This window comes from Lepidochelys olivacea (assembly GCF_965140295.1).
Source record: "Lepidochelys olivacea isolate rLepOli2 genome assembly, chromosome: 8".
NCBI classification, from domain to species: Eukaryota; Metazoa; Chordata; order Testudines; family Cheloniidae; genus Lepidochelys; species Lepidochelys olivacea.
Genome location: NC_140418.1, coordinates 80,044,422 through 80,067,211, shown reverse-complemented (window position 1 = coordinate 80,067,211; position 22,790 = coordinate 80,044,422). Strand labels below are relative to the sequence as shown.

The window sequence follows — 22,790 nt, the reverse complement described above, 5'->3', positions numbered from 1 at the left end:
TATAAGCTCATTTGTATATGAATATTGCATATGGTTCATTTTGTGGCTAAATTACCTCTACTTTTGCTGTGAACAATCAGCTTCTGTTTCCAGCTGGTATTAAATTATGTTAGAGCCCCTGAAACATTCACATGACAATAGCAGAAAGTTTAATATATCAAATAACTAGTTAAAGACATATTGCTTAAGCAATTAAGTCATACAGTAGGTTTAACTGATAATATATATTGCGTTTATTTTCTATAGGACATTCTAAATGTATTTGCTATTTTAAGGAATAAACACTGCCCTTGGACAGAACTGCATGACTTTTAAAATGAACAACCCATTTGTAGGTTTATGTACTGAATGATCCAAATTACTAGGGTAAGAGAAGCATTCAGAACATAAATCTGAAACTTACCTTTAATTCTGCAATTCAGGACCATTGCGTCACAGATCACTGGCTCTCCACTCCTAGTGATGTTTCAGTAAAAGTCAGCATGCTGACAATATTATAACTCTGCTGAAGAACTGACCCTGCGCATGGAGAGTCAGGTAAGTGCCAATTTTTTTTTTTTTTTTTTTTTTTTTTTTTACTATATTGTGCTGTTTTGCAAGGTTTTAACAAAATGTTTATACACTTTTGGAAATACAATAAGAAAAACTGTTATGTCTGCAGTTTTTAGAAGTAAACTTTGCAAAACTGTACAACACAGTAAGTCAGATGGCACTTACCTGACCATGGCCTGGAGCTATGCTCTTGTGGGATCCCACAGTGGTTGTGAAGCCAGCTGAGTAATACATGTTAGGGCACTCCTAGGAATGCAAACCAGGAATCAATTACTCTCAGGAATCTGAGGAAAAGGAAGAAAGGCAAGTTTCAATTCAGTTAAGTACAGAATGCCTTTCTTACTCTGGCTATTTGGGCATTAAGCAAACAACTTTTAATAAGTTAGTTTCAAATAAAAGGAATATGGTAAGTCTCCTCTTAACCCAGCAAGGATAATTTCTGTTGCGTTCACTACCACACTATAGAAATCATAATGACAGGAAGTAGGGCTGGAAGGAAATGCTCATCCTTTATGTTGCAGACAGTGAACTAGTTCGTGTTGCTTTTTCCTAGGCCTAGAGCAGTGGTTCTCTACCTGTTTACCATTGTGGGCTGCATATACAGCTCTCTCTGTGTTATGTGGGCCACATCCACACAATATATATACACTTGTATGGCCCCGAAGATGTCACATGGGCCATAGCTGTGTGCTGGTTGGGCCACAAGCAGCTCATGGGCCGCAGGGTGAGACCACTAGCCTAGAGGAAAGTATACACATATAATTTAAAATCTGATCATACATTCCAATATGTCTCATAATTAGAAATATGAAAGTATATACCTTGTATCATCCCAGTCAGGGCTAATTCCAGTAACAGATCCTCTTGAATCTGCTGAATATTTGTAAGCCACTAGCAGGCAGTGTTTACAAAGTTGTACTAGTCGTTGACAACACTGGAGTTGTTCAGGAGTCACCACCTCTGTCCTTTTACTGAATATGGTCTCCCAAGAACTTCTGTTGGCATGGAAACAGACATGACCTCATGTTTTCTGTTACAAATGGCAATCTAAAAGCTTTACTACTGCACATCAGATTTAGCAGTGGAGGAGTAAGAGAAATAAAGTGTGACCTTGCCTGTTTACAGGAAAGGCCTATGCTATTTAACCCATATACTGACAGATGGTGGGAATATAAAATACAAATTAAGAAGTTAATCTTCATATTTCAAAATGATCACAACCCATTTTTCATTCAGTATGTCCCCTAAAGCATTTATAGGACCATTGTTTAGGTTTAGCACGTAAAGATTTACTGCCATGCAATTTTAAATGGTGTTCTACATCATGAGATGCACAAAATACTGATTTATTTTTAACAAGCTACTATCTGAATAGTAATTATATAGCATGCTAATACTTTCATTAGTCAGTCATATTCAGAAGTCCATGATATTAAGCATGAAGAGAATAACAAATGATACATATGACAGTCGAATATAAATGTTCAAAATACTGTGCTCTGTTTCACATTTCCAAAAAATAGATAAATGGAAGCATTTCATTTCTCTATCAGAACCATTCAAAAAGTCATGGGATGGGAGTTTCTCCGTCTAGACCATTTGAACATTAGCACATTGCTCTAACTGGGCAGGGGAGACTGCTCTTTATCAAGTCAGAGAAGTATAATTAAAACTTTCAGTTTGTGTCTGGTAAATTTTTCCCTCTGAAATAACCATACACAAGGTACTTTTGTTTCCATTAACCTTTTATTTCCAAAAAAGGTTTAGTCCCTTCAGCTTTTCAGTGCACAGAATTTTAAGGCTACCCACGCTAGTCTAACCTGGTGCGTTTCACCACAGCAAGGAGGAATTAGTCCTGTGCACAGGGCTAACTCAGCATTTGTGTTTATTCACAACTTACTATAGGTCCAATATTCAGATATGAATACAGAGAACTATGTGGGTGTCCAAAGGCAAAATTCATACTTGAAACCCCTTTCCCTATTTAAAAAAAAATGAAAGCCCTCTATGATGGCTTAGATGGGTGGCAAGCTTGGGTTTGTGTGTTTGTTTTATTAAAAAAACAAATCAGTATATGTGTGGGAGAGGTGTGGGGGGAGGGTTCCTTGCATCCCTCTTCCAGGTTCTAAGCATCCAGAATGAAGTCTTGGGCTCACTGATGTCAATGGTAGTTTTTTCCCTAAAAACTTCAGTGGAGCCAGGATTTTATCCTCCACATAGGGGTTTTGAATAAGAGTCATAAAATAGGATGTCTGTTAGGGCTTAGTGACAATTCACGGCTGATGCTATAACAGTGCATGAACAGGAAATGTGACAAGTAAAATCTGAGGTAATTTTGGGTATATCTAATTTGCTTTTGGCATGGCACACCACCGTGGAAAGGGGATACAGGAATACAACAAGGGAAGGCCATGCTGGAGTATGCTATATTCTAAATCATGTGTGAGCCTTTATTTGAACCTTGATTTTTAATCAAACTGGTACGATCACTTTTCGAGTACTCCTTTTGATTTTGTGCAGGCGATTAAAGCAAGTTTATCATTAATTAGCTACATCTAGATTATGCCATACAGATACCATATATTAATACACAAGTGTTTTTTATGCATCTGTTAGTCATTCTACACCTAATATAACACAACCTAAATAGCAAGGGAATAACGAGTTAAAACTACTAACAATAAATATCCTCTATTCTTCCCGCAGAGACACATACCTTACCACTAGCCCAGCCACCCTACACCACAGAGAATGCACCACAACTTTAACTCTGCCTTAGGAGGGAAACCAGCATAATCTTCCCCAAATTCCACCTCTACCACAAACACACCAAACTTCACTCCCCCAGTGTCCCTACTATTCACTTCTGTAAAATTGCACACACCCTCTAGGGCAGAGTTAAGGCTCCAGCATGTTCTCTTGGGGGTATGGTGATTGGGCTAGTGGTAAAGTATGTCTCTGGCTGGAGAAACAGGATATGTACTGCTGACAGCCATAATTTTCTATTTCCTTGCTTTGTAGGTTTTGTATTAGGTATATTGCATGTAGGGCAAGCTCAACACCCCACAGTGTTTGTATATATTAGTTTCTTAGGTTTTTTAAAAAAAGATGTTTGACAAAGCAATAACTCCTTTAACAAGGAACAGGAATTTTGTCAGAGTTCATCTTGACTCCTGAGGCATAGGGTTACCAACTTTGGTTGGAAGAATTTCTGGAGATTTTATCACATGAAATAATCTTTAATTTCAGGAGACTCCTGGATAGTTTACAACCCTACTGAGCCAGCTGGGCTCCCTGACAAAGGCACTGTTCTGCGTGAAAGGAGCTTTTGCTATATCAAAGATCCTGCTCTTCACTGATTTATTCAGCAGGCTCAAGAGCGGCATTCCTGAATCAGTTGAACAGGAGAGCTGATCAACTTTTGAACAAAAAACATTTTTGTAGAAAAATGTTTGATTTCTGAAAATAAGAATCATTACAAATTGAGGCTTCCAAAACAATATTAAATATTAAAAAATTCAATATTAAAAGCAAGAGGTTCACATATATGTTGTGTAAAGCGATGCTAACTGTAACACTAAAATTAAGGGATTATTGAAAATTCTGAAATAAAATATTTTTAAAACAATGAAGTGGAAAAAAGTACCACTAGGTACAATGCTAAGATTTTGATCATACCCATACAGTGTAATGGACATATGCAAGCACTTATAGAAGAATCAATCATATTATGGGTCAGATCCTCAGCTGGTATAAATTGACATCAAACCATTAAAGTCAATTGAAATCAATGGAGCTATGCCAATTTATGCCAGCAGAGGATCTCTCACTCTCGGACTGTTGCTTTTAATATCCTATTTTTTTCCCACCTCCCTTTTCTTGTCATTGTGTTGAATACAGGTAAGGTTTATTACATTTGTAAATGTAGTGCAAGCATTCCCTACAAGTGACAAATGAGTTATTTCTTTTTGTACATATGAAACCCATCATCATCATGTGTATATTTGTTGAAGCTCATTTTCAATAAATCTTTTTTCAATCCTCTTTTGCAAGCTACTCAAAAACATCCCATTAGTCACCTCATGCTATATATTTACGAAGAAATTTATCTGGAGAGCATATATGGTACATATTCATACATATAGTCTTCCTTATGGGGAAAAAAACTGTAAAAGATCTTTGACCTATTTTGCTCTGTTATATACATAGGATCTGATCCTGCAGACCTTTCCTCACATGAATAGTCCTTTGACTTCAACTGCATGAGCATCAGGGGCTGGGGAATGGGCTAATTTAATTTTAAAAACATGGCATCTTTTCCAGTAACCATCCTTAATTTTCAAGCAAAAAACACATTTCTTTACCTATCAGTGTCACAATTTCCTACTTTTCACATGCTCACATTCTCATAATTGTTTCAGATATGTAATGAAGAGCAAATACAGTCCAACTCAGAAATTCTGCTGTATTTCTAAACCACACAACAGAAGCTGAATACTTGGGGTATAAAATGTCAGCAGGACTCTTTACTTGACTCTCCTTTTCTTTATTCTAGGAATCAAACAGATAAGGCCAGGATTTTTGTCAGAGGCCAACTAAAGTTAAGATTAAGTCACTGTGACTCTCTGTACCTCAAAGTGGCACCCTGGAACCTCATATTCACCACGGTGATATAATTAGGATATGTTTTGTACAAAGTATACCTTGTGAGGAGGTATTTTAAAAGTCTTGATCTGTTGAACATGACTATCCTACTGGATTGTATGTGCTATCATTGTATGTGAAGTTATGAAGTATTGCTAGCTCTGTTCCTGAAATATGTTGTGAGGTTGGGAACACCCACAACCAGCCTTTCAGTTACAACAAAATAGTAGCTACCAATAGCCAGACAGCATTAATAGCTCATCAACAACAGAATCCACTATCCCAGAGATTCCTTAGAGAAGGTATGTTTGCAATGGAGTGCTTTTATCAATGGCGACTGCCTGATCCCCTCCTCACAGCAAGGATCTTTCCAGCAAACTGGAAGAAAGTATAAAAGGAGGGAAGTGACATCATGACTTGGCCTCTCTCCCCCCACATCTCAACACCTGGAAGCATGTCTGCAAGACACAGAATTTGAACTGGGGAGTTTGGATCACTGGCTAGAAAATGGTCCAGTCTATGTATTGAGGAACTGTAACCTCCTGTACCATCTGTCAGGGTGAGAAAAGCTATTTGATTCAATGCTTGTTTAGATTAAAAGTTTAGGATTTAGAATGTTTCTATTTTTATTTCTTAAGGTAACTATATCTGACCTTTATGCCTACCACTTATAATCACTTAAAATCCATCTTTCTGTAATTAATAAATCTGTTTTATATTTTACCTAATATAAAGCCTGTTTGGTTGAAGAGCCCAGGCAATCTCAACTCAGGTTATCAAGGGCTGTTGCACATCCACTACCCTTTTGTCAGAGTGGCCAACTAGGTCAGGAGCTGACACGGGCCAGGCTTCTGACCAGTGCCACAGAGTACAGTTCTGGGGTGCAAGGCTGCAGCTTCATGAGTGGGTGGGAGAAGCATTCATGTAACTCAGTTGGGTGTGTCCCTGCCTGGGGATGTCTGTGTAAGTGCAGTAGCTTTGTAGAGTGAGGGAAACCCCAGGCTGGCGGGTTTTGGAGGCTCCGTGGTCCCACAATCCAGATAGCACCCCAGAGACCCTGTCAGAGTCACTTAAATAGTTGAAAATCAGGCCAAAAGTGCTGAGCCAGAAGGGTCTCTCAATGAGAGAAATCAATGGGAGCTGCAGGATGCTCAGCATTCCTGAAAAATCAAATCATTTACTTTAGATACCTTCATATGGATCTAAGATCCTAACTGTACTAGCCTATTATTGAAATGCTTGGTCTATGTTAATAGGTAATTACATGGTACATTTTTGATTAATGGTTTTTAAAACAGTTCTATTTATTATAATAATTTCTTGAACGAAAGTAAACATTAAACTAGGCCAGCTGTGAAATTATTAGAAGGATTACAATAATACATTTATTAGGCCTACCCTGAATTACAGAAACAGTTCCACAGGCCTTGGCCATGGCTCCAGAGTAAGCGATTAAACAAACGGTTAAAAATACGGTACAAATGTAAACATTCAGCATCAGAAACCCTCCAGACACGTTGCAGAACAGCACGAACACTTGTCCTCACTATGTCCAAAACCTAGAAAAGAATATTTCAAGCAAATCAAAGCATTAAAAAAATAGACATATATAACAAAATCTCAAAATCAAACATCTGTCCTTTCATTACACAGAAAAAATGGTAACGGAGAATTATCATATAGCATCATCACTTCTAAATTTCAACAAGCTGTTTTATTTACTAACTTTGCTATGGCATCATTTTCCATCAAACCCATTTTGCAAAAACAAAACAAGTTTTCATATTTATTGCATTAGTATTTCTCCCCCCACCTTTTCCAGTATTAGCAAGTAAAAAAGATTGTTAAAAACAAGTAAAAACAGAAAAGGACACACACACAGAGCTGATAAGGAGCCTTATTATTCATACCATCTTAAGCAATACTGAATACTTTTAAAATGGGTTACCGTGTTTAGAATACCATCTACTTCATAAAAGAATGATCCTGAGAGGAGCTGAGCTCCCACAGTCTACACTGACTTCAGTGTGTGTTGCAGGTGCTTAGCCCTACTCAGAATCAAACCATAAGACACTATTTTAGTAAGACTGGCTTTTATGCAGGAAATAGTATGTCATAGCATTGAAGAAAAATCAGCATTAAGAGACATTTGAAAAGGAAATGCTTTTTAAAAATGTAATGGACATATATTGTTTGTGGGGAGAAAGAAGAAAACTGGATGTTTTCGCACAGTGTATAAGTTGGTCCTCTGTCTAGTATACATCTTAGCTCAATGTCTCATGTGGTTTTTCTTCCATGCATACATACACCAGTAGACTATGGAGTAGGAAGTACCTCATTAGAACATGACCAATTCTGCTCTCCGATACACTTGAATTAAATGGGAGTTGTGTGTGGATATATTGATGCAGAATTGCAGCACAGAATCTGGGCTAAATCATGGCTATTTAAATACTGCCTGTAACATGTTTTCTGAGAACGTAATTTAAGTACCAGATAGGCCAGTGGTGGGCAACCTGCTGCCCGCGGGCCTCATGTGGCCCATCAGGGTAATCGGATTGCGGACTGCAAGACATGTTGCTGATGTTGACCGTCTGCAGGCATGGCCCCCACGGCTCCCAGTAGCCGTGGTTCACTGTTCCTGGCCAATGGGAGCTGCGGGAAATGGCAGTCAGCATGTCCCTGCGGCCCGCCACTTCCTGCAGCTCCCATTGGCTGGGAATGGCAAACCACGGCCACTGGGAGCTGCAGGAGGGGGCGTGCCTGTGGATGGTCAACGTCAGCAAAATGTCTTACAGCTCGCAATCAGATTATCCTGAAGGGCCACAGGTGGCCCACCACTTATATAGGCTTTGTGCTGAACAAAGGCAAATTTCACCCCAAAAAGCATATTGCAGTTCATCAGACCCCAAAATGCCAACAGCATCACATAGAATAAAGCCTGTTAAAGTGATTTTCTGAAAGGAGCTGCCCCTACTGCTCAGCAAGTAAGATGGTATCCAAACCCTAAGATACCTGACAAGGGAGTGACCAAGCAGAGAATTTATCCATGGTAAGATGAGCGTTGTCTTTTTACTACACCAATGAATATTGCTATTGAAGAGTCCTCTGGTTTTGGGCACATGGAGTGCATGTAGACGCACAGAGAATACCTCTACGGATCAGCACCCAAAAAAGAACTAAAGAACTTTCAGGCATTGCACAAGGGCACAGCCATTTAGCTCCAACCAAATTAATTTCCCTGTGCAGAATGAGAATGTCCTTTTCTTTCTTTTCTTTTGCACTAACACAACAAATCATCTAGATATAACAGAACAAGGTGGTGAATAAACTGAGCAGTCAAAGACAGAGAGTGTGCCAGCAGTGGATACAGTAGAAATTGTGCAAGCTGAGGTAATACAGTTGCTAAACGGTCCTTGCAACGCATCACTGTTTGATGTTAGAGATTATGGCTATATACAGGTGTTTGTATTTAACCAGAGCAAGGGTGGAAAAATCATTAAGAAGATATACCTGTTGGGGATAGACATACTGAAAACCTAGCATATTTGACGGATATTTCCTTCCCGTATTCTGGAATTTCCTAGTAACCCCAGAGCGTGTGCCAGAGAGTCCAAGTTTCTGTTTTAAAACTTCATACAATTGCAGAGCTGCTTTTGAACTACATACTTATACTTTCAGAAATATTCTCTAACACTCATTTTTTTCTGCTTTTCCCTCCCATCTCCACCCTGCTAGAATATAAAACACTCTGCTCTCAGCTCCACTAAAGCTTTGTGCTCATATGTCACATTTGGAAATCCTTAGCTGCAATGTCAATCTCCAAGGGAAGCCATTTGTATAACTACATCCCTAAGAATAACTATCTGATTGCTTGAAGGGGTTGAGGTTAAAAAGGTACAAAAACGTACAGCAAATCATTTCCCCTGCTGCCAGAATATCAAGAGCACATCAATGCTTCAGGTAGTATTATTCTCCTGAGTCATCAAAGGTGTCTTCACATGAAGAAATCCACATTTTCAGTACTGCATTTTATATTAATAATGACCTAGTGTCTTATCCTGACATACTGTACATGCCCTGGGTGCCACACAAGCGTCAGTCAAAGAAAGCACAGGACCCACTAGCATGCTTTTTAAAACACCGGTTACAGGGGAAACACCAGCTGGAGTGATAAAGCCACAGCTAAAATTAAACAGGATGGCTGAAACTCTTGTAGTAGAAGAAAAAAAACAAAAACAAAACAGGGGCAATTGAAAACGGTGTGGTCAATGAAATAGTATTCCCAATCTGAGATACCTGTTAACATATTGGAGTGGTGATGCCATATCAGGTCTAAGTACCCCCTTCAGCCCACAAGAGGGGGTTGTGCCCTCTGCCAGGGCTTCATGGAGATTCCTCCCCCCGCCCCCGCCCTTTTTTCTTTTCTAAAGGGATAACCTTGTTGGAATAGATGAAAGAGACTCCCCAAGGTTCCGTACAGGGGACCCACATCTCTGCTGCAGCTTTGACCCCCAGCAGATTTCCCCTCCCCCTACTCCTAGCAGTCTAGGTGCAAAAGATCTGTGCTATCAAGGACTCCTCCTAGCTACAGTTGCCCCGGACCTTTTCCCCCCAAAGGGATCTCCACTTCAGAGAAGACTGCAAAGTTTGGGGTCTGCGTTCCATTATCTTTTTCTTGTACACTCCACTGAAGGGGGGATAATGTGCAATCTTGTCATGACCAGGTCATACGCAGCCAGAGTTAGTAGTCAGAGCCAGAGTCTGCACTCATGAGACAGGAGTCAAGAGTCAGCTGGGTTGGGATACAGGAAGATCAGAAGCAAGAGACAAACTGAAGATCAGAACCATGAGTCAGAAACCAGAGTCAGGGCAGGTGAGGATATCAGGGAGTCACAGGCAGGAAACAAATGAAATCAGGAACCACAAGTCAGATGCCAGGAGTCAAGCCAGGTTGGAATGCCAGAAAAATCAAGCAGGAGCAGGGTTAGGGTTGCCAACTTTCTGATTTCAGAAAACTAAACACCTTTGCCCCGCTTGCTGTCCCACCCCCACCTCTTCTCCAAGGCCCTAACCCCACTCACTCGATCCCCCCCTCCCTCTGTCACTCACTCTCCCCCAACCTCACTCACTTTCACCGGGTTGGGGGAGGGGGTTGGAGTGCGGGAGGGGGTGAGGGCTCCGGGGTGGGGCCAGAAATGAAGAGTTCATAGTGCGGAAGGAGGCTCAGGGCTGGGGATTGGGATGCAAGGAGGAGTGAGGGCTCTGGCTGGAGGTGCGAGCTCCGGTACGGGGCTGGGAATGAGTGGGTTTGGGATGCAGGAAGGGGCTCTGGGCTGGGTTCAAGGGGTTCAAAGTGTGGGAGAGGGTGCAGTCTCTGGGAGGGACTTTGAGTGCGGGACAGGGCTCAGGGCTGGGACACAGGGTTGGGGTGCGGGAGTGGGTGCAGGCTTCGGGCGGCACTTACCTCAGGCGGTTCTCAGAAGTGGCTGGCATGTCTGGCTCCTAGGGGGAGGGGCCAGGGACCTCCATGCACTGCCCCGTCTGCAGGCGCTGCCCCCACAGCTCCCATTGTCCAGAAACCACAGCCAATGGGAGCTGCGGAGCTGGGGGCAGCATGCAGAGCCCCCTGGCCACCTTTGCACCTAGGAGCCAGAGGCAGGACATGGGAGCCTGGGAGCCGCATGGAGCCGGGCAGTGTCCCTTAGACTTATCCCTGCTGTGCTGCTAAACGGACTCTTAATGGCCCAGTCAGCGGTGCTGATCGGAGCCACCAGTGTCCCTTTTTGACCAGGTGTTCCAGTCGAAAACCGGATGACTAGCAACCCTAATCAGGCGCAGGAAGCACAAGCCCCACAGTTCAGAACAGGGTGGAGCCAGTTGTTTGGACAGCTTCGTTGTCCTGCTGCTGGCTTACATATGGCCAGCAGACCAATCAACCAGTCTGGGACTCCACAAACTGGACCTCATGGGTGGAGCCTCACGCAGGGGCTGGGCTTTGTAAGTCTCAGGTAAGCTATTACTAGCAGGCTGCAAGGTGGAGGGTTGGAGCGTGGCTGCTCCCATAAATCTGGCAGACCCAGGTTTGAGACCTGTGGGTCACGACAAATCTTCCTGCTCTTCCTATAACCCACCACTCCAACTGTGTAGATCCGCACACCAGCAGAGAGGCCTATGCAGGTTTGGTGAAAGATGGAGAAGAGTGCTGGTGAGGCAGCCGAGCTCCCCTGCTGCGAAGGATGGAACAGGTCTATGCATTGGATCCTGGGGTAACGACCCTCCCCAGTGCATTACAAACATGTAAGAGATCATCATTGGCAAAGGGCACTCAGCAGAGGGACCAGTGGCTGTCAGATAATAAAATAATTCAGTCTCAATCAATGACTGCTACTACTTGTTAGGATATAGATATTCAGGCCTGTCTGCAAAGGCCTGTACTCTAAGAATTTAGGTGTATTCTTATCACTTGGCTAGTGATAGAGGTATAAAAGAAAGAATCAAAATCACTGTCTGCTGGTGTAAGGGCCTTCTCTTACTGTGACAGTCTGAGGCCCTGTTCTTAGGCTAAGGCCTTTGGCTAAGCAGCAGAGGCAGCCATAAGCTGGGAAGCGAACAGTCACATCCTCACATTCCAAACTAGTCACATTGAAATAAGGTGCTATTGGGCTGTTAGGCACTATCAGGACAGGATTGTATTCCTATCACCTCCAGAGAAAGGGAAGTGCCTAGAAAATGTAAAAGGAAACTTAGTTTGATAGCATCCTGTCTGGCAAGAACTCACTTATCAATAGCTGGGATGTGAAATCCTCACTTCTGTATTGTTTTGTCATTATAGTTCCCACTTTGCTGTTGTTTGTCTGTATAATCTCTGTCTGGTTCTGTGATTGGTCCTGTCTGCTGTATAATTAATTTTGCTGGGTGTAAACTAATTGAGGTGGTGGGATATAATTGGTTACATAATCATGTTACAATATGTTAGGATTGTTTAGTTAAATTTCAGGAAAATGATTGGTTAAGGTATAGCTAAGCAGAACTCAAGTTTTACTATATAATCTGTAGTCAATGAGGAAGTGACTGGGGTGTGGGTGGGGGTGGGCATGTGGGTGTGTGAGATGGGAACAGGGAATGGGGGTAAGAAAATTGGAATCATGTTTTGCTAAAGGGGGAGATGGGAACAGGGAATGGGGGTAAGAAAATTGGAATCATGTTTTGCTAAAGGGGGAAATGGAAACAGGGAATGGGAGTAAGGAAGTTGGAATCATGTTTGGCTAAGGGCAGGAATGGGAACAGGGACACAGGTGTAAGGCTTTGTGGTGTCAGAGCTGGGAAGGAGGATACTAAGGAAGGAAACTGGAATCATGCTTGCTGGAAGTTCACCCCAATAAACATCGAATTGTTTGCACCTTTGGACTTCGGGTATTGTTGCTCTCTGTTGATGCGAGAAGGACCAGGGAAGTAAGTGGGTGAAGGAATAAGCCCCCTAACACTACTACAATACATTCACTCTATACTTTTTAAAAAAATCTCTGCAGAAGTGTGGATTTATGCTGCCACTTTATATAATTCCAAAAGACCTGTAATTAAGTTCACAGCTAACCTGCATCATCAAGTTCTCATCATGTCTGTGTCTCTATACAGCTACGCCAGTTTTATAAAACTGTATGCATAAATCTTCCATCTAACGTATGAACTTGAGGTCAAATAGTCAATTACATCACATCACAACGGATAAGTTTTCTTTATAGCAGCTTGTCTGTACCCAGTTCCAAACACAGAGCAGGTAGTTTATGCAGTATTCAGAACTACAGAGATTAAAACAATTGAACATGAGACTGCAGATTTTGTAGGGGCAATTTGAAACGGGGTTACAACATATTTTTCCTGTTCCTTTATAATGATGTTTCACCTTTCCTAACAACAATACATATTATATATTAAGCATTTTACGCAAAGTGCTTTCCACTGTTTTCTTTTTTAAAAAAATAGATTGGGAAACTGAGGCACATAGCAGGTTAAGTGACTTGCCCAAAGTCAGACAGCAAGTTCTTTTCGAGGGCAGAAAGAGAATCCAAATCTCCTGACTCCCAGTCCAGTGATATATTGATAATCTCACCTATTGCCAAATAAAAATTTCAGCTATTTTAAGGAAAAGGGACACTGGATTACAAAGCCGAGATTGACTAAAATATGTTCATTTTTTAAAAATGGAGATTAAGAATGAAGCCATTAGCACACTATAAACACTAGCAGCACTGACTATTTCTGTGAACTGGAGAAAGCATGACAAGCAATACTAATCTTTCGTGGGAATAAACTATTTGGCAAAAGAAGAGGAATAACTACCATGCACTTTGTTAACAATGTTGTAATCTTCAATTGAGTTTACAATCTTTGTAGCTCTATCTCCAATTCACTGCCATGTCATTAACAAGCCATCTGCTAAGATACTACACTCAAAGGGACAAATTCAGACTCAGACAACTCAGACACCTGATAGCTATATTTACTTCTTTTCTTTTGGTGGGTGGGAGAAGGAGTTTGCTGCACACGCGTCTTTGTACTAGAAGTGATAATTCTCCACTGTTTACTGTTCTAACAGTCATTTTTTCCACAAGCTCACATTATTGACCCTCCAGTTGCAAGACCTCTCTCTCCCCCACATGTTGACTTGCAACCACACATGAGCTGTCCAAGGTATACTCCAAATAACACCTGGCACTATGCATACAATTCTACACTAAGATACTCAAAAATGGGTACCCAAAATTAGGCACCTCAATCCATATGTAGGCTCCTAAATGCATGTTTACTACTTAATAGTATTTTCAAAGGTTGACGTGTGCATCACTCACCTTTCGTTGCTTTACAGAGTCCAGTTTTATCAGCCAATATGAAGCCACATTTGTCTTATGGTATTTCCAATTATCCATAATCTGAATTAGTTGAAAAACAAAAGATAAAAACAAACATCTATAAAGAGTGGAATCTGACATTTCCAGCAACAATATTACATTGGTAAAATACTTAATTGTTTAAAAACAATCCCAGCATTTTGTGCAAAAAATAATTAATTCTCTGTTCTACCTGATCATGCCATTCTAGCACTGCAAGCAAAAGCTCTGGGATGGGCACAGAGTTCAATATTATATAACCATTGTTTATTTGAGTAAATATGAAGTTTTGTGCTTCATACAGGTCATTAAAGGTAACTTTAAAATACTCTTCCTAATAATCATAGAAAATGTATTTTTATTTTTCCTTGGTTACATCGAAATATTAATGAACTATTAACATATCTTTTTAATTTTTTGCTATTCTGCTCCGTTGTCTGTATTCCAGATCAATATCTATTAACAATTTTGCCTCAAAGTCATCTAATACACCATCACTTTGTGATCTGACCTGTTCCAACCCTGAGATTCTTATTTTCCAATAGAAGTTCGCTAAGTGGCTTTACAGGGGACTTTGTAATCAGGAAGCATATTGTCATGCTTAATGTTATATCAGGACATGCCACTAGATGGAGTACATTTTGAAAAAAATATTGAAGAAGCCTTTTACTTTAGTTCAAAGTCGAGAAAACGAATAGCCTAGGGGGAGAAACCTATGAGTTCATTCAAATGCCTCAGTTCCTATCCAGGCAAAACTCCCTTTGAAGGGCCAGATTCTGTGGTCAGCTAGAACAGACCCAAAGCTGGTGGATTTGGCTACCAGAGGATCCAGTGATGCAGAGCCACTGTTGCAGCCCTTATGTCACCCTCTTCTGAACCCGCATTATAAGGATGCTCCCAGGGGAATGGAGGCAGTTACGTGGCACTCCTTTACCTTGGTAATCACTGACCGCTGGACAAGGCCTTGGGAGCAACTGAAAGCTAGTGTGGCTCAAAGCTGGTTTAGGCATTATAGGTAAAATTTTCAAAAACATAGGAGCCTGAGACCCATTTTCAAAAGCATCTAAGTCACTTGGGAGCCTAAGTCCCATTGACTTTCAATAGGACTCAGGCTCCGAAATCACTGAAGTGCTTTTGAAAAATTTTCCCAGTATCATCACCCAAGTCAATCAATTTCCCAGGTGCAAAGCCAGAGATTCTGCCCAGCCTATTTGACACCAGGCTCATGGCAACCATGTTATAGGGATTCACTTAAAGTGAAAGGCAGGTGCTTCGCTAGCTATGCTGTACAGTCAGTGACGGTGTTTTAAAGGAACCGTATGGCTCAAAAAGTCTCTCAGGCTCACAGCCGTATTCCACAGCTTATCCAAGGAGGAAAAAAAGAGGAGCCTATTAAGCTGAATATTTGCATTCTTACTCACACACACCACAAACAGCAAAGGGAGCTCTCAAATTAGACTATAAAGGGAGGAATTGGCGTAACAGGCCTTGCACTCCTCTTCAGTGATCAAGAATTAGGCCAGGCCCCACACATACAAGGGAATTTGGTTTTTCAGATGGCCCGTAGATAGAGCCCTACCAAATTCATGGTCCATTTTGGTCAATTTTATGGTCATAGCATTTTTTAAATAGTAAATTTCATGATTTCACCTATTTAAATCTGAAATTTCACAGTGTTGTAGTTGTAGGGATCCTGGCCCAAAAAGAAGTTGTGGCGGGGTCGCAAGGTTACTGTAGGGGGGTTGCGGTACTGCTACCCTTACTTCTGGACTGCTGCTGGTGGCAGCAGTGCCTTCAGAGCTGGGCAGCTGGAGCGTGGCAGCGACTGCTGGCTGGGATCCCAGCTCTGAAGGCAGTGTCGCCGCCAGCAGCAGCGCAGAAGTCAGGCTGGCATGGTATGGTATTGCCACCCTGACGTCTCCACTGCTGCCTGCAGAGCTGGGCCCTCAGTCAGCGGCCACCACTCTCTGGCTGCCCAGCTCTGAAGGCAGCAGCACAGAAGTAAGGGTGGCATGGTGTGGTATTGCCACCCTGACTTCTGCGTTGCTGCTGGTGGGGCGCTGCCTTCAGAATTGGGCACCCAGCCATCAGCTGCTGCTCTCTGGCAGCCCAGCTCTGAAGGCAGTGCAGAAGTAAGGGTGGCAATAACACAACTCTCCCACCCACCCCAAATAACCTTGCAACTCCCTTTTGGGTCAGGACCCCCAGTTTGAGAAACATTGGTCTCCCCATGAAATCTGTATAATACAGGGTAAAAACACACAAAAGCCTAGATTTCACGGGGGGAGGCCAGATTTCACGGTCCGTGACATGTTTTTCATGGCCGTGAATTTGGTAGGACCCTACCCATAGACTGACCAAGGATTGTCTCATGCCTGTGCTTCTGGGTCACACACAGGAATTAAGTCCTAGAGCTATAGTCAGTAGAGCTGGTTCAAACTCAGAATTTCCATTCTGTTTGAAATTCAGAAATTTTGAAAAAGTTTTTGTTTTCATCAGGAAAACTGGAAATTTTGAAATTTCCCACCAAAAAAAAGTTTAAAAAAAATTGTTTCAGAAATCTCTCTCTGGTATGCACATTTGTGGGGTATCTTTGCCCTCTCAGAGAGGCTGGATTACTATGGCCTGGTCTACACTGGGGGTGGGGATCGATCTAAGATACGCAACTTCAGATACAAGACTAGTTTAGATCGACTTAGAACCACTTAGTTCGCATCCTCGCGGCACGGGATCGACGGCCACTGCTCCCCCATTGACTCCGCTTCCGCCTCTTGCAGTGGAGGAGTCCCGGAGTCGACAGCAGAGCGATCAGGGATCGATTTATCGCGTCAATACTAGACAAGATAAATCGATCCCCAATAGATCGATCACTACTCACTGATCCGGTAGGTAGCATAGACGTGGCCTATATGAAGCCAGTATCAATGGCCATTCAGGATTTGCATGGCCCAGAAGGCAGTGGACATTTCCACATGGATAGTGTCTGGAGTCAGGAAGAGCTTTGCATACATCTTCATCATAACAAAGAAAACAGCCTGGGCAGCCCCTACCAATAACAATGAAAGCTGCTCAGTTCCCCTGCAAGTGGACCCCTGACTGAGCCAGGATACAGTTGGTTTAACCTGCGACATGTTAACATGCGTATGTTACACCTCTGCCAGAGAAAGAGCGTAACACAACGTCGCTATTTACTTTTTTCCTTTCTTAAACTGATGTTTATTTCTTTGTTCTTCAGCATTTTCAAAGTTTTTCCCATCTGCACTTTGTCTCTCCCAGCATCTCTTCATATTTGGTATTATTTTCTTTTAAGATTCCCCTTTACTGTTTAGCATCAAGCACAATATTCATCTCTTATTCTTTCACCTCCTTTCATATCCTTCTTTGTTTCACGCCAACCACTAAGGCTCAGAAGAATGTTAGATAAAAGGAAAAGCCAAACTGGCAAACTGAAGGAGCCAGCAAGAATGCAAATGGTATTCCTGGAACTGATACTCAGGCTTTTACTTCACCTTATTGCATACCTTTCTGAGTTCGTTAGCATGCCTATTCAGGGGTAGTGATAAACATGTCATAATCCATAGTCACATTCTGTGAAACATAACTATTAATTAATTGTAACATTCTTCTTTGCTTACTTAAAAGTTTGAACTTTAACAGGACAAACCTCCACAATTATAAACTTAAGTTAATTAATCTTCCTAATTATATATGTTTGTCACATTTTAGAAAGTCCTAAGAATGATTTCAGTGTTGTTCTTTTAAGGTCAGGTAGAATGTAGAAATCTGAGCTTTTGGAATCCTTTGATTTATGAGTTCCATGAGCTGAAGGCCATAGGAGCTCATGAATCATTAGATGCACTTTTTATTTTCCCAAGTTCATAGGGACTGAATATAAAACAATAAGTGTCCTGTGATGCACCTCTCTCATTGATAGATACTTACATTTTCTATGATTAATTCTGCCTCTTCATCTGTTTTTCCTGGGAACTTGATCCTCATATCATTGAAAATGAACAGTGTCTCTCTTGTCAATGCCTCTTCTTGCTCTTTTGTTCTCTATTGAAGCAAAGACTCATTCAAAAATGGATATGGATTTGATTTAGTAAAGAATTAGTGATTTCATGTGTATCTTTTATGTGAAAGATATTTCCATGGTAAAAAACATTTATTCCCAAACAGAGGAAAATAAATAGATTTTTTAAAAATAATGTAAAAACAGTATATGTACATAATACATACACTGTATGTGTACATTAACATATAAGTATTGACTAGAACTTGTAAAATACTGCAAGAGAAGTAAAGTCTGAAGGTAAATTTGTTTCAGACAGATGAGAAAAATCTGCTATAGATTTATGATATACCCCATTTAAAATATGCAGTTGAAACACAAACTTAAATTTAAAGACTATTTTATGAGCAAAGAGGATTCTTTATGCAGCCACTAACAAACAACTCACAGAACTCTACCACTGCACCTCCAACGTGAGCTGAGACATCCATTGCTTTCCAGTCCTGCATCTCAATTTAGCACAAGTTGCCAATCATATGAAATCATACCAAACTTCCATGCACAGGTTCAGTAAATGAAAGGGTGAAATCCTGCTAAAGTCACAGAATCATAGAATATCAGGGTTGGAAGGGACCTCAAAAGGTCATCTAGTCCAAACCCCTGCTCAAAGCAGGACCAATCCCCAACTAAATCATCCCAGCCAGGACTTTGTCAAGCCTGACCTTAAAAACTTCTAAGGAAGGAGATTCTACCACCTCCCTAGGTAACGCATTCCAGTGTTTCGCCACCCTCCTAGTGAAAAAGTTTTTCCTAATATCCAACCTAAACCTCCCCCACTGCAACTTGAGACCATTACTCCTTGTCCTGTCATCTTCTACCACTGAGAATAGTCTAGAACCATCCTCTTTGGAACCACCTCTTAGGTATTTGAAAGCAGCTATCAAATCCCCCCTCATTCTTCTCTTCTGCAGACTAAACAATCCCAGTTCCCTCAGCCTCTCCTCATAAATCATGTGTTCCAGACCCCTAATCACTTTTGTTGCCCTTCACTGCACTCTCTCCAATTTATCCACATCCTTCTTGTAGTGTGGGGCCCAAAACTGGACACAGTACTCCAGATGAGGCCTCACCAATGTCGAATAGAGGGGACCGATCACGTCCCTCGATCTGCTGGCTATGCCCCTACTTATACATACCAAAATGCCATTGGCCTTCTTGGCAACAAGGGCACACTGTTGACTCATATCCAGCTTCTCGTCCACTGTCACCCCTAGATCCTTTTCCGCAGAACTGCTGCCTAGCCATTTGGTCCCTAGTCTGTAGCGGTGCATTGGATTCTTCCATCCTAAGTGCAGGACCCTGCACTTATCCTTGTCAATAAAAGTGTTGCCATTGACTTCATGGGGCCAGGATTTCAAACTCAAGTTATGAATGTTTTTGATCAATATTGAGATGAGCCTGTGTGACAGATGGTTAAGATTGTCTAAGATGTTCTAGTTCCCTCAGGATGGTGCTATGGGGGCAGAATTAAGGTTGTTTGTGATGATAGATAGATTAGATTAGATTAGATTAGATTATAACTCCACTTTTGCATACTTCAGAATGTCTGGAGGCTTGGGATGGGGCTTGATTTTATATTTGTTAAAAGTTGAACATTAACTTAGCATTTACAGCCTAACATCTGTGGATTTTGGGAGAAGTACAGCCCTTAGTCTCTTAAGGGCTTGTTTTGGCCGAATTAAGTGATAGCTACTTTAAATCTTAACAAAATAATGTTGCCATATAATATATAATAATTTGGCTCTGAAATAAAGAGGCATCTAATGCCTCGTTTATTTCTATTTATAATTCTGAGTTTGTAGCTCAAGTATAGGTTGTTTTTCCATATTTAGGTTCCATATCTTTATGTATTTGGTTTTTAAATCAATCTAATTAATGGTAATACAAGACACTAAAAACATACTTTCTTCTCACTACTCGAAGGGCTGATAAACATACACTTTCCAAATAATTTATTTTGAGCATGCTAAAAAATTATGGATTATCCATTTTAATTTTTACTCTATCAGCAATATACAGTATATTATGCTTGGTTGCAAAAACAATCACACAGTACTGTGCATTGAACTCAGTCCATAAAGTTATCATTAAATCTTTCCCACTGCTATTCTATAAGTAACTTTATTTGCATTATTTTAAGGAATACGACCCCGGTTTTGTCACAGAAGCAAGGATATTCTGTAATACAAGATCTCTGCCAGTAGTTGAAGCTTTCTCAATGAAAAAGTAAATCTGGTTTCTTACTCATGTTTATTTAAGTGAGTAGATCATTTTCAGTGGCACACTGTGACAGACTCATTTTAATGTCTCAGTAATTTGTATTTGATATAGATCAGAATTAATCTGAAGAGAGAAGTCCATACTAGCTCTGTATCAATAAATTCTCAGAGTATGTCTTCATGATAAAAAGGAGCTTTTTTAACCTTGAGTTAGCTAATGTGAAGGGAAACATCCTTAACACTGTCTGTAGACAGAGGTTAATATCTTTATAATCCTGTTAGCGGAATTTAAAGTTGTTAAACTGTATGTACAAAAGATGGTCAGGGATGTTTTACATCACATCAACTAACTCAGTTTAAAAAAGAACCTTTTTTCATCTTCAAGACAGAGCCTCAGAGGCAGCAGACAATGAGCTTTTTGCCACATTAAAAATTTTGGTTAGGGTGAGTAAAAGTTAGAAAGGTTAATAAGCATCCCAAAATAATTTCTCACAACAGACATTCCTCTGATGGGGAGAGGGATTGCATATGTGGACTGAAAGTGCCCATTTTAATTGACCTATCTCCAAAGGATTATTTGAGGGTGATAAGATATAAAGGGGACTGGAAAACAGGAATTGAAATAGTTTAGCTACAGCACTTAACATATTCCTGAATTAATTTTGGGACAGATCCCAGGGAACACCACTTTGGCATAAGTGGGGCATGAGGAACATCACAGAAACCTGTAAAGGATAACGGAACTACGAAAGGGGAAACCAAAGAGGATGATCTCAGATAGGCTGGACAGAGAGGGGAGAAATCCAACTCTAGAACTGTAAGGCAGTTACTACACTGCAGCTAACCACAACAATAAACCTACCTATCTTAATTCCTGTCACGTGTAAAACTAGATATGTGGTGAAAACTTTTTAAATCTGATCTTCCGTTTATTCTTAAATACATCTTGTTTTAAATTAGGCCACATTGGCTTTAAGGCTTGTCTACCTTAGGGATGCATTTCAAAATGGGAGAAAAGCTTTGTCTTCATTTGGGGGAAAATGTGTGTTTTTACTCTGAGACAGCTAATTGAAATTAGTTATCTCAATGTAAAATCCTAACGGAGACAAGATCCTGTAATTTTTAACTTTATATAGCTGGATGAGCTAAATCCCAGGAGTGGATGATATAGATTTTACCTCAGCTAGCTACATCGAGTTCAAAACTAGCTTTACCTTGTCAACTAGGTTTCTACACCAAAATAGGTTTCTCAATGTATACGCACACCTCTTGTTGCAGGGAAGATATAGCCTAAGTCTTACTAATGCAAGCCCTGCTTTACTCTAATGCAACATATCTATACAGGGGATTTATATTGATGTTGAAACACCAGCATAGTTCTGCCAGTGTAAAAATCCTTAGGCAGATAAGCCTTTATATTGTTTGGGAAATCAATAATTCCCAAATCATTCACACAGACTGTCCTGGAGAAGAGAAAAACCTTCCATCTTTTAGACATGGTGCAGGAAGGGTGTTTGAAACTCAAGATTCTCAGTCACAAGGGCACAGACTAAGAAGTCCTTTCCCATAAGTTGTGGTGTTTGCAGGGCTGCAATCTAATGGATGCACTGGAAACATGAAAGAATCACTGCAAGAGCTAATTTTAAGGAGCATAAAGGTGTAGCAGTCCAATACTCCTGAGATTCTATTAAAACATAAGCTATTTCAGTACCTCAGGATCTCTGACATTGTATCAAGAAAACAAGTAATGTAGAAGGAAAACTACTATTATACACCAAGATGACAGCGGTACTGTGTTGAAAGAAATTCAAAATCTTATTGAAGCAGTAATACACAAAGCAACACTGCAATACATGTTTTAGATAAATAAAACACAGGGTGATGTTTTTAACAACTTACCCCTGAAGAGTGTACTGTGCCCAGACTAGCAGTATTACACATTCCAACTGAAGATGAATTACGAGTTAAAGAATGGGACCTATTCATTGACGACGGACGTGGCATTTGCACTGCAGGTTTGGCTGAAAAGGGACGTTGCTCAGCTGCTTGTGACTGTATAGCGAAGACTGATATTGAACGGGGACAGCTTACAGAACGCCTTATAGGACCTGTGGATGATGTGGAGGGTGAATATGATGGAGTTTTTATATTTTTAATTAAAGGTTTCCAGTGTAATCTGCCTGAAGACAAAGACAATGCAGGATATAATTACTTTCCATCCATTTACTCTACGTTCCTCTGTCATTACTGACTAGAGAATAGGTCTATTGGAAATCATAAGGTTCTCCAGTAATAAATGCTTTATGCAACCCATAAAAGTACCCATTCCTGTTCCCAAATCAGCCTTCCTCAGTTAGGCTCAAATCCTCTCCCATGTACAAATAAATTTGTCGAAGGGTGTTTGCATCTTGT

The 22,790-nt window shown here is 40.8% G+C and overlaps 1 protein-coding gene across 2 annotated transcripts in view; it reads right to left on the bottom strand.

Moving 5' to 3' along the window:
- Positions 1–22,790, bottom strand: part of TTLL7 (tubulin tyrosine ligase like 7) — a 105,194-nt gene that overhangs the window by 2,948 nt on the left and 79,456 nt on the right. For both annotated transcript variants that reach the window (XM_084636838.1, XM_084636837.1), the window contains exons 16-20: positions 22,278–22,558; positions 18,030–18,143; positions 14,049–14,129; positions 6,595–6,755; positions 1,374–1,547 (exon numbers count right to left, since the gene is read on the bottom strand). In XM_084636838.1, coding sequence (XP_084492964.1) covers positions 1,374–1,547; positions 6,595–6,755; positions 14,049–14,129; positions 18,030–18,143; positions 22,278–22,558 — 811 coding nt within the window. The remainder of the gene's footprint in view (positions 1–1,373; positions 1,548–6,594; positions 6,756–14,048; positions 14,130–18,029; positions 18,144–22,277; positions 22,559–22,790) is intronic.